The sequence below is a fragment of the Micropterus salmoides genome, unplaced genomic scaffold, assembly GCF_014851395.1.
Source record: "Micropterus salmoides isolate LMB-PRFRI ecotype aquatic unplaced genomic scaffold, ASM1485139v1 Ms_hic_scaffold_2649, whole genome shotgun sequence".
NCBI lineage: Eukaryota > Metazoa > Chordata > Actinopteri > Centrarchiformes > Centrarchidae > Micropterus > Micropterus salmoides.
Window position 1 is genome coordinate 13,253 of NW_024041872.1, and position 11,748 is coordinate 25,000.

Here is an 11,748-nt window from a genome sequence, read left to right on the forward strand (position 1 = left end):
AAGCACGCACACACACACACACACACACACTTGGCATTACTCCTTCCAGTACATGTTTCACTGGATAAAGTGAAAAGATCAGCAGTATGACCCATTGTGGCACCATATCAGAAGTCCATGCATCGGTACAAGTCAATTACAAGTCATCCAATAATTGACATTTTAGCATGGCCCAAGTAACACTGCCACCTGTACACCACACTAGTCAGCTGAAAAGGAAAGGGGGGGGGGGGGAATAAAAATACACAAAAAAAACCCCACACCATTACACTGTGTTAATCATTTAATTCAGCACAACACAGCTATGACAGGATTACACTGGTGACCTGGAACACCAGTAACAGTATATGATGCTCATGTGGCCAGGAATCATTAAGAGGAATGCGCAAACAGTTCATAACTACATAGGTTTAACTTCTCTCACTGGGTCTGAAGAGAATTCTCTACCAGAACTAAAAGCTGACAACTACAAAAATGATCTAGAACAGATTTATGGATGAACAGTAACAGTGCTTAGAAAAAGCAGTGACAAGACATGAGGCATGGTGGTCAGGAATGTGAAGTGAATGTAGGAACGCAGTTCATAGAGGATCAGAACCTGCACAGGCCGCTGGTATGCTTCTGTCTGAGCCACATGCAAAACACCATTTTGAAGACAAAAAGTATACAAACCAAAAAAAAAAAAAGGAATGTTGCAGAATAGACCCCATCGGGAGAAGAGGGTACTACAAGGTGCACACGGGGGGAGTAATATTAACACCGCACTCCCATCTCTCCCCATCTGCGATACTAATACAGGGTTAGCACACTGCACTCGAGTCAAAACCACAAGATGGCACAGAAGTTCACAGGTCTTCACGTGATCATGCCAGGTAGCTGCAAGTTGGGTAGAAAGTTGGTTGTGATGCAACAGAGCAACAAGCGGGAAACCAGGCGCAGTTCTTAGTTTGCAAAGGTCTTACGCACGGCGCTGGCAATGTGCTTGGCGCTGATGCCGAAGATGTCGAGCAGCTCTTGGGGCTTTCCACTGCGAGGAACGCCGCTCACTGCCAGCCGGGTCACAATAATACCAGGCTCCTGTCCCACTGCTGACAGCACTGCTTCGCCAAGACCACCTGGAGAGGGGAGACAGAACAGCAATGCATCACATAATGCTGGTGATAAAAGCCAATTCTTTTATTAGCACAGCAGAAACCAGTCAGTTCAAATCACTAACAGGTTAGAGGTGTACAATACATGGTTTCAGCATCTACACTACAATGTGCTATAATCACATTGCAGGATGCATGTCAAGTCGACACTTCAGGTTAGAACTTTTTGCTGCTTGATACAGAAGGAAACACATTGTTCTCATTTTACATAACTCATCTATAAAGTCTGATATAAGGGTTCTTTGATACAGAGTGATCAGATCCTGATATGCTGTGGTGAAGGGGTGCACTTCAGTTTATCGAACCACCAAAGCAGGCTCAACAACCCCACCAAAACTGCCTGATTTGGTTGTTTGATTAACTGATCATGTGCAACCCATCACCAGAGCACACAGTGAATCGATCGCTTTGATGAGATGACTCTGAGTGCGTGTATTCTGTTACCAGTGGCACCTTGTCCCAGTACTGGTTAAAAGTTCTCTCTCCATTTAGCAATGTCTGTCAGAGTTGCATACAAGCAGATTTCTGCTGGGGTGGCAGAGGGCTGAACAACTGTCTCACACAGGCAACTACCCACCCTCCTTGTAGTGGTCCTCCACAGTGATGATCTGTCCACCTGTGGCTCTTGCACTGGCCAGAATGGTAGAGGCATCCAGGGGCTTGATGGTGAATGGGTCAATTACACGGATGTTCTTCCCTATAGGAATTCATTAAGTTGGAGATGTTCATTAGGCCACAAGTTAACTGAGCAGCTCCCTGAATTGCCCCCCCCCCCCACACACACACACTGGGGCTGGTGGTTATGAAACATAGGCCTCGACACCTACATCTATCCACTAGAGGGCAATGCAAGTTTACCTTCACTGGCCAGCATGTCAGCGGCAGCAAGGGCTTCATGCAGAGTGACACCAGCTCCGATCACAGTCACCTTATCATTGTCAGACTGGCGCACCACCTGGTGAAGTACAGACAATTTTCTATATAAATTTTTCCTGGTGTCCATTTCCCATCTCTTTGTTGCTAAAGGCTACTTCATGAAAAAAGGATTAGTGCGTCTCAAATCACAGCACTGATCATTACCTTGGCTACACCCACTTCAAACTTCTCATCTGGAGAGTAAAGGACTGCAGTGTCTGGTCTACTGGTGCGGATGAAACAGATACCCTAAGAATATAGAGGCATTAGTTAAAACAGGAATGTAACACATTGTCAAGGCAGTTTACTGGACATGCCACAAGGTGGCCTACCAACCTTTGTGTTGGCTGATAGCTCAACAGCTCTTTCTGTGGACACTGCATCACTGGGGTAAAACAGAGTGCATGTTGGAATAGCACGGAACATGGCCAAGTCTTCTAGGGCCATCTGGGAAGGACCATCCTCACCTGAAAGCAGAGTAAAATCCGTGAGTGGCAGGACACACCGAAAACTTGCGACTCTGCAGCAGAAAGCTTACCGATGGAGACTCCACAGTGGGACCCTACCAGGTTCACATTTGACTGGGAGATGGCTCCCATACGGATCTGGTCATAGGCTCTGGAGAAGAAGGCAGCAAACGTGCTGGCAAATGAAACTGTGCGGTCACGGGTGGCACAGCCAATGGCCACTCCTACCTGCAGCAACAAGCAAACATATCAGTCTTAATGACAGTGATCATAAGCAAAGGTGCAGTAAACTAGTCACAAGTGACAAATAGCAGTTAAAGGCTGGGATTGTCATGCTGGAGAACGAATACCAACAGGTTAGGACTGATTTGGTGCAGATTATGGTAGTGAAGAGTGTAGAGAGACCATTTTATCCCTCTTCTATAAGATGTTTAAATGTGATTAATGTCCAACATCTCCAACTGCAGCATTTAAATAACCTGGTAAGACAAGATATATTGTGCACCATGTTCTGTTCAGCGATGAAGCACTCAATGTATCGTTCAGGGAAGGCCTTCTTGAAGATGTCGGAGAAGGTGGAGTTTTTGGTGTCTCCATCAAGGGCCACCACTCTCTTGCTTGCCTGGCCCAGCTTGGCCAGTGCCACGCCGTATGCGCGCCTTGTTGCCATCTGACAGCGCAGGAAAGAAGTGTAAATAAATGAAGTTAAATACCACAATATTCTACATCTAGGTTAAAAATGTCTCTGGTGCAGATATCAGTATAGGTCAAGGCAGCCACCCACTAAAAACACAAGACTTAAACAGTAAACTTGTACAGACTAAGCATTCACTGACCATTGACAGGGCAACACAAACACACCTTATCTCCCTTTTTGTATTCTGGAGGTGATGGCAGTGAAATGACACTAAGGTCTGCAGGTGCTGTGTCATCTTTGGGCAGCTCAGGGCACAGGGTTTTGTTGGGGACCTGGATCAAAGCCTGCAGGTCATTGAGGAGTTCATCCACCTTGTCCTTGGGGATGGGCTTTCCGTGCCAGTTGTCAAGATCCTCAATATCTACAGCCAAGGAAAAGAGGTTTCTCTACTATCTCAAATTCAGATAGAATAAAATTGTTCAGTAAATACAATATTCACCATATGAAAACTTCTTACTTTTGAGTCCTTTGCCTTTAAATGTCTTTGCTACAATGCAAGTGGGTTTGTCCTTGACCTGCTGAGCTTGCCAGAAAGCTTTGCACAGCTCCTCCACATCGTGTCCATCCACAACATATGTGTTCCACCTACACAAACAAAAAACCAAATCCACACACACAGCACAACAAAAAACAGAGGCACATTAACTTAATAGAAAATCCAACAAGCATGTGACAAACAGATGAGCAGGAAGTGGCCAAGTGAGACGTTAACCCAAGAAGTTTCAGAATAAATGAAGCAATCCCTCATAATGTTTCCTAGTAAATAGTGGAGGAATGGCAAGTTTGGTACTGACCCGAACGCTTCACAGCGCTTGCGGTAGATGTCCATGTCGTGCTTCAGGGGTGCAGCCTCACTCTGACCGAGCCGGTTGACATCAATTATTGCCACCAAGTTATCCAGCTTGTAGTAGGAGGCAAAGGCCATGGCCTCCCAAACTGAGCCCTCTGAACACTCCCCATCACCCATCATGCAGTATACACGGTAACTACAACACAATGTAGAAAGGGGAAAATGGGACATATTGGTGTTGTCCTTCCAACTACTGTCACTGCATAATGAAAATAGTCTGCTGAGTTGAGGTTTGAGTTTGACTAGATAAGGGAAAGTAAAAAAAAAAAAAAAAGTCACTCAATAAGACTGCAGAAACAATTGATTGTGTCTATGCAGCAGAGTAAAACCTACCTTAGTTTCCACATGCGACTCAAAATAAGCGAGTATTATCTGCAATGAACATTTATTCCAATGGACAGATTTGTGAATACATTTGAGTTGCTAGTCTCAGAGAGCAATAAATCCTTCAGTAATATTTTAACTACCTTTAGTGTTACTGTTGCAGCAGTGCAGACACCTGTTTCATATCACAGTTATAGGGACAAAAATTGTCACCGTTATCAGCATTGTGCTTTTAAAAACACCACACGATAGAAAATGTTCAGGAAGTACAGACACACTGAAATCATTTCACAAGTTCTATATTGAAAACAATACAAGCAGCGCCGTGCACCTTTTATATGCATAAACATTAAACAAGCAATACCTTATGTAAACATTTAAAACCACCACAATGCGCATTATTATATATTAAAGTTATAAAGTAATGCAATGACCCCTTGCACAGATTTGCATCATTCAAGTTAATCTTAAGACAATACTGAAATACAGGGAGAGATCTTGTATAGCAGTCTATAGTGTTTGTCCTTTTAGAACACTTAAAAACCAATTTGAAATGAAGAAATTGTTTGGTGACTGAACTAGGTATGCAGTTATGTGCAGTGTGGACTAAGTTTGCAGACACACGCAGCAGCACACCACATGAAGTGTTTTTACAAGACTAGGTCATACGGCTCAATGGCGAAAAACAAAATAATCAAACACACACCCCCGACAACAACCTAATGGCGATTTAGACCAATTTGCAATTGCAAAACGATTTGATATTGGGAGTGAACATTTACATAATTTCTCATTGAAAAACAATCAAATGATTAGTGTGCGATTTTTGCAGGGATCCGTACCAAACAAAGACGTTTTCTTAAGTAGAATTTGATGATGTGTAGACCAGGACGTCACAAACATGATTATAATGATAAAGAAAATCATGAAACTAGTAGCCATTTCATCTAAAAGATTTGTGTATTGGGCACCACTTTTAATTAAAAATGGATAATTTAAAAGCTATTCCTCACCTACTAGTCAAGGCAATACACGCCTGTTAAATGATATTTCTCTTTCTCTACAGAAACACTCCAGTATAGAAAACCCCAGCCTTTAAGTTATCTACTTTCAAAATGTAATGCACTGTATTAATGCGCCAAGATCAATGCTGAAAACTGACAAATGTTCCCGATCACCATAAACCAGTTTTAAAAAGCAGGATTATTCAAGTTGTTGAGCGTCTTAATGAATCTACAGTTTGTGGATACTTACCTTGATTTGTCAAAGTGTTTTCCAGTATAGGCCATCCCACATGCAGCGCCGAGACCCTGTCCCAGAGATCCTGTAGCCACATCAACAAACTCCAGTTTCTGGTGAACAGGAAAGGACAGGGGTTATGCTAGATACAAGTGACTATTCTTTTTGTCAAAAGGACACCAGTAAGAACCTTCAGATTTGACTCACTGGTGTGGGGTGTCCCTCAAGGTCACAGTCAATCTTGCGCAGGTTGACCAGATCAGACTCCTTCACGAAACCTGCCTCTGCCCAGGCAGCATACAGGACAGGTGCAGCATGACCCTAGAGACAGGGGGTCAGGATGTTACCAAATCTCAGGTGTGCTGACCAACTGAAGTATATCAATTTCTCTCAAACAAAAATGTGTGCCAACCTTTGAGAGCACAAAGCGGTCATTGCACTGGTTGCGAGGGTCATCTGCTTTATAGCGCATGGTGTGGAAGAAGAGCACAGACATGAGCTCTGCTGCACTGCAGCATGATGTGGGGTGACTGGGGAGAGAACATATACAGCCTGTTTAGAGTTCAAAGTAAAAACCTTTAAAGAAATTAAAGTCCACACACCATGCACATACATGCATGTGTTGCTACATTCAGGAGTCCTTAAACTTTGTTTTAGTGTGACAATAAGAACCACTTATGTACAACAAATCGGTCATTCCAAAAAACTTGCCAAGCAAAGACCCTTTTAAAGAGCCTCCTATTTTGGGATTAGGAATACCACTCGTCAAGAGATTGTTAATCGGTAACACTGTCACTTCAGTTATGTTGCCACAGTCCAGAACCCTTATAAAAACAATAAGCAAACTTGTGAAACTGTTAGTTGCTGCATAGAGGTCCGAGTATTGTAATAGACATCTTTAGAAATCCCATGTTACTCAATAGCATCTCAGCTTCCCTATGTGGGTTAAGATAAAGGGCATCATTTCAACCATGCTGGGAACACAGTTATCTTATTCAGCCACACACAGTCACGGTTACATTTTAAAACAAAAAAATAAACAAAAACCTAGTGCTCCGTTTACCCCTTGTCCTTCTGTTCAGCGATAATGACCTGCTGAGAAATAAACTAATGTCATAAAGCCATAACAAAAAGCAATCAGAACCTCAAGTGTAGAGTTCCATTATCTGTCAAATAATGAGGAACAATGTGTTGAGCAGGGTGTCAAAACCCAAAGACATCCTCTGTTGAGGGAGAGCAGCATCACAACATCAGCTCACACAAAATTATTCATCCATTTCCTTGACAGTTGAAAAGAAAGACGAAAACAGGTTTTCCAAAAAACAAAACCTTTGTGTGAGGGGGTGGGGTGCAACAAATATAATTCAAACTGTGTTGGTGACATTCTAATGCGACAGATGATAGCTAAGATCTTAAGTGCATATTTAAAAAGCAGGTTTATGTTTCTCCACTGTATTCTGGATGCTAAAAAAGAAAAAAAAAAAAAGTTACAGAAACATGTTTGCCAACAAGCTAAATAGCAGGGAGAAAAGGTTTCAGTACAAAACCTCTTAAACCACTTTCACAGATAAGCATGACAGTTTGTGTGACTGTCAGCTAATTATAGGCATCCAAAACACATTATTTCAAATTTCATACAGAGATGTAGACATTACGTTATAACCCATAATATAGGGTGACCAGATGTCCATTTTCCGGGGACAGTTCCCAGTTTTGGTGGCCTGTCTGTAGCCGTCCCCGGAAATGCCCCCGTTTGTTAATCATAGACTAAAGCATTAACAGACCTGAAATCAGATTGTACACGGCCAGAAAGACTGGACAGCAGAGAATACAGGTGTCGTGCTGAAAACTGATTCGATGCGCACAAGCATAACATCACTTTGTCTGTGGTCTAGCAAAAGCATGTCTGTGATACTTTAATTTTTCTTTTAACTGAATAATCACAGTGGCCAAATAAGTGTTGGCAGTTTATAGCTTAACCAGGCATGACATTTAGCCTATGTGACCACAGGCAATAAAAGCCTGTTGTTGCCAGTGGAATGTTTGGTAGCCCTATGTCTAAAATCCTTGTTTATATTTGGAAAACAAAATGAAGCTGATAACATAACTTACTGCTGAGTTATATATAAAATAAAGACAAGATCCATTTTGCAATTATCCTTATGACTGTAGTCTTTAACTTGCTGTGTGTACCAACCAATCCAGTCCTTACCTGTTGAAATACCTTTGAATGGCCAATAAAACCCATGTAATGCAGTATTCCACTTGCCAGAAAGTGACTTATTGACTGAAGGTAGATTCTGCCTCAAAATAACTTGATTTCCTTCAGAAGAGTTATATTTGACAGATTATAAAAACGAAATTGCCCCCCTTTATTTCATATAATTTTTTAAGTGGCATACTGACCACGAAACCAAAAATGTCGCCGGTTTTCATTTCAGAAATCTGGTCCCTTTATCATAATCCTGACAGAATACTGGATGGCATACAGGATGGCAAAGGGCAGCCATAATACCGTCTAGCTCACGGTTATAAAGTTACACACCACAAAAGAAAACGTTGTCAACCATTGTCACTTTCACATTGGATGAAGACATCTGCTTGCCAAACATCTTCTGGGAAGTCTGGCAGGATGAAGCAATACCTCAGGTGCCGTTTTAAGGTCGTCATACTTGACACAGATTTCCTGACAGCAAATCAACTGATTTGACTTGTCCTTCTGTCTGGCATTTTAGGACGTAGTCGCAACTTTAAAGTATGCGCGTCAAACTGGCCACGAGATTTCCATTATCGCGCGAGTAAGTTAACGTTTCTGGTTAGCTAACGTTAGCTATTTATAAGCTATATTAAAAGCAGACCGGTGGTAAAGACTAGCGTTACGTGTGATCTAGCGACTTAATACCATTAACTGAGTCAGTGGGGGTGGATCCACAGCTAGCTTGGATAGACCCTGACCTTACGATAGAGACGCTGCTTTTGGTTTTCAAACATGTCGGCGTCTAAAAAATAACAACCAAAACAATGTCCACAAATAGTTAGCTTATGCCAGTCTTAGCGTAGACTGTAGACGCAGATAAACTTAGCCCACAAAGTAACTTAAAACCTTTCTTAAACAGTTTGAATATATTATTTGCTAGCTGTCGGCTGGAGCTAATTTTGTCACCGCGTGAAGATAATCTGCAGCACGTGCACCCGGGCCCCGCAGGTGAAACGTGCGTCTGCTCGAGTAACGTAATAACGTACACATTTCTTTCTTATTATAACCGTGATAGTTAATAACTCCATCCGACTAAACTTTAAATAACTCACCCAGAGTTTGAGGCGCATGTTGCCTTAATGGAGTGGATCCTGAGCTTGTTAGCGACGTCTTTAAGCCCCTGCAGAGTTTTCTCGTCGGGCTTGTGGTAGCTAGTCATGGTTTCTGGATTCAGAATGGCGTCCGCTACAAAAAATAACGTTGGTTACTTCAATCACACAGCTGCTTCCCGGTGTTGGAAGTTCAATGCTACGCCGCTGCTAGCCGTCTGCTTCAAGCACAACCGAGGGAGGAGGAACATGCGTGAGGAAGGGGATTTATGTCTCCTCTAACACAGCCACTCCCACCTGATCCAACCATTGGAGGAACAGATGTGGTGCAAGTTGCGCAGGAGATGCTGCTTGCACATATCCTTCTCAGCTCATGAAAGATACAGAACTAAGGCCACTTCGTTTGTATGATATAATTTTTTTTTTCATGACTATGTGACCAATAGATTGTGGATTTAAAACACGAGGATCGTTACAAGTAGCCACAATGTGGGGAACTATAAGTAGTTGTATGGCCTCGTTGTGAAATGATCAGGAAATACAAGGGCAGAAACTGAACCCACCACTTTGAAGACTTTAATAAATTGTACAATCTTTTCAGTGAGGTGGGCAGTTGACTTTGTGATTGTGGCAACAGTGTGATGGTGAGATGTGGAGATTTTATTGACAACTTCAGATTACTACTAATAAACAGAAAACAACTGCATTATTCGATACAATGTGCAGGCTTTGGTCGACAGTAAAATCCAGTATATAGTTGATTTTCCATCCAACTCATGTCACTGTCCCTTTAAAGCCACAGTTGGATGGCTGCCAACAGGGAAATGGTGGCAGATTTTGCCCTCTCATCCTTACTCAGGGAAACACAACAGTTTGGCTGGCAACAAAAGGTTCAAATACTCCCTCATTTCTTATTCCTTAGTCACTGACACATTGCTTTGTTGCTCCAGCTGATTGTCTGCATTTGTACATGTAAGCCTCTCAGAAATAAACATTTTCAAAACTTTTATTGTCGAAAAAAATAGATTGGCTTTAATAGTGTAAGAACATGACACAAGCAACACAAATTTACACATTTACGGATGATACACGTCATACAAGACACTCTATAGGCAAAAAGGTATACAATACATTTCATTCAACACTGTAACATTCACCCGCCTAGACACACCAAACCCGTTTTCAAGGAAGCCAAACACTTCCTCGTATTGGCCATCATTACAAATCTTATGGCAGAGATATTTCCTCTTCTTTAAGTTCCTGAAATGGCATACATGTCATTAGAGCTACCAGCAAAGGAGCAGTTTTTGTCTCAATATGCCACAGAGAGAAAGTTACTGAGCTTTACCTTGATTCTCTCCAGTGCCTCAGTCCGTTCCTCAGGGGAGACAAGATCTTTGTCAAGTCGCTCCAGATTGGGCAGGAGAACTAGTACACTCAGCCGGTAGTCGTTCGTTTCCACCAGAGGATTCTCGGAGAGGACCAAAGCTCGCAGAGTTTTTGACACAAGCCCGAGGCATTTCAGGGCATTCTCGTATAAAATGGCGTTGCCTCTAAGGGAGAGAGACACAGATCTAAGTGTATGGGATATATAATCTGGGGTATATAATTGTATTTGGTGTTTTACCAAATTGGTAATGGGAACCACTGTTACGACTATGATCTGTCCTGTTGTGATACAACTGTGTACCTGACATTGAGGTATTGGAGACACTTCATGTTGGGGCTGAGGCCTTCCAGAGTATCGAGCTGGTTGTCTCGAAGGTGAAAAGTGGTGAGGTGCTCTAACCTCTCTAAACCCTTCAGGTGTTTGATAACGTTTTGGGCCTGAACACAGGGCAAGAATAGTTACAGGCAGTTATTACATGGGCTTACTACCCATGTGTTGGTGTTCATGGATCAATTTCTTCAAGCGTGTTAGTGCTATTCACATCAGAATACTTTTATTACCAGATATAATTGCCGCAGGTTTGGAAGGTTGATGCCATCAATGGAATCCAAGTGGTTTCCCCTCAGCTCTAGTGTCACCAGGTTGGCAAAACAGCCACCCTGAAGACCATTCACTGTCTTTAAACCATTACCTGCCAGAGACGTTCCAAAATGTCATTAAAGGCCTTTCCAAAAAATGGAGATTAGATACCAGATATTTGATTACAATATTGCTGATGGATAACAGTTTGTTAATCCCAAGACTGACATATGGGATAGTAAACCCTCTTCTGATCAAATTAACTTTTCTTATGTCTTATCACTTTCTTGAATTACCTCACAACTCTGGGCTAGCTTAATACATCATCAGTCGTACGCATAGAATCACAGAAACACCACTTATCCTGACATGAAACAAACAAACCAACCTGTAAGATTTAGGCTCTCCAAGGCAGGCCCGACCAGGCCATCCAGGTCAGTTAGCCGGTTCGATGCCATGCTCAGCCACTGTAGGTAGGTCAACTGAGTGAAAGGTTGCCCTTTGAAACATGCCACAGCATTGCAGTCAACCTACAGAAGAGTTGCATTCAAGATTTACCATCAGTTAGAGTGAATGATACTGACAGCACCCAGAGATGTCCTTTTCTAAATGAATAAAGAAGTGAGATCCTTGCCTTCAGCCAGAGCAGCTGGGTCAGAGAGGCCAGAGGAGAAAGATCAGTAAGGTGGTTGTTAGAAACATCCAGAAAACGTAGGTGAATAAAGCTGCTGACTGCAGTTATGTCACTCAGTCCACTGCGGAGTACAGTGACGACAAAGTGAAAATTAGTATAAAATCAAAGTTTAACTTGGACTTAAAGTTACAGGACA

General features: G+C 42.4%; 2 protein-coding genes across 2 annotated transcripts; both read right to left on the reverse strand.

Annotated features, from left to right (window-relative positions):
- Nucleotides 1-268: 268 nt before the first annotated feature.
- Nucleotides 269-9,059, reverse strand: tktb (transketolase b). The gene is made up of 14 exons (XM_038739691.1): nucleotides 8,953-9,059; nucleotides 6,056-6,173; nucleotides 5,851-5,964; nucleotides 5,659-5,756; nucleotides 4,025-4,216; nucleotides 3,688-3,815; nucleotides 3,395-3,591; nucleotides 3,039-3,203; nucleotides 2,605-2,761; nucleotides 2,403-2,533; nucleotides 2,232-2,315; nucleotides 2,010-2,106; nucleotides 1,729-1,848; nucleotides 269-1,115 (listed from the first exon to the last, which is right to left on the reverse strand). Exons 1-14 carry the CDS (start codon nucleotides 9,057-9,059, stop codon nucleotides 943-945), a joined length of 1,881 nt encoding a protein of 626 aa, XP_038595619.1. The 3' UTR covers nucleotides 269-942.
- A 452-nt stretch (nucleotides 9,060-9,511) lies between these two features.
- Nucleotides 9,512-11,673, reverse strand: lrrc23 (leucine rich repeat containing 23; the record flags this gene model as incomplete). The annotated part of the gene is given in 6 exon segments (XM_038739692.1): nucleotides 9,512-10,209; nucleotides 10,298-10,502; nucleotides 10,640-10,776; nucleotides 10,900-11,030; nucleotides 11,307-11,448; nucleotides 11,553-11,673. Coding segments are annotated over 6 exon segments (769 nt in total), but the record flags the coding sequence as incomplete, so codon positions are not given.
- Nucleotides 11,674-11,748: the final 75 nt, after the last annotated feature.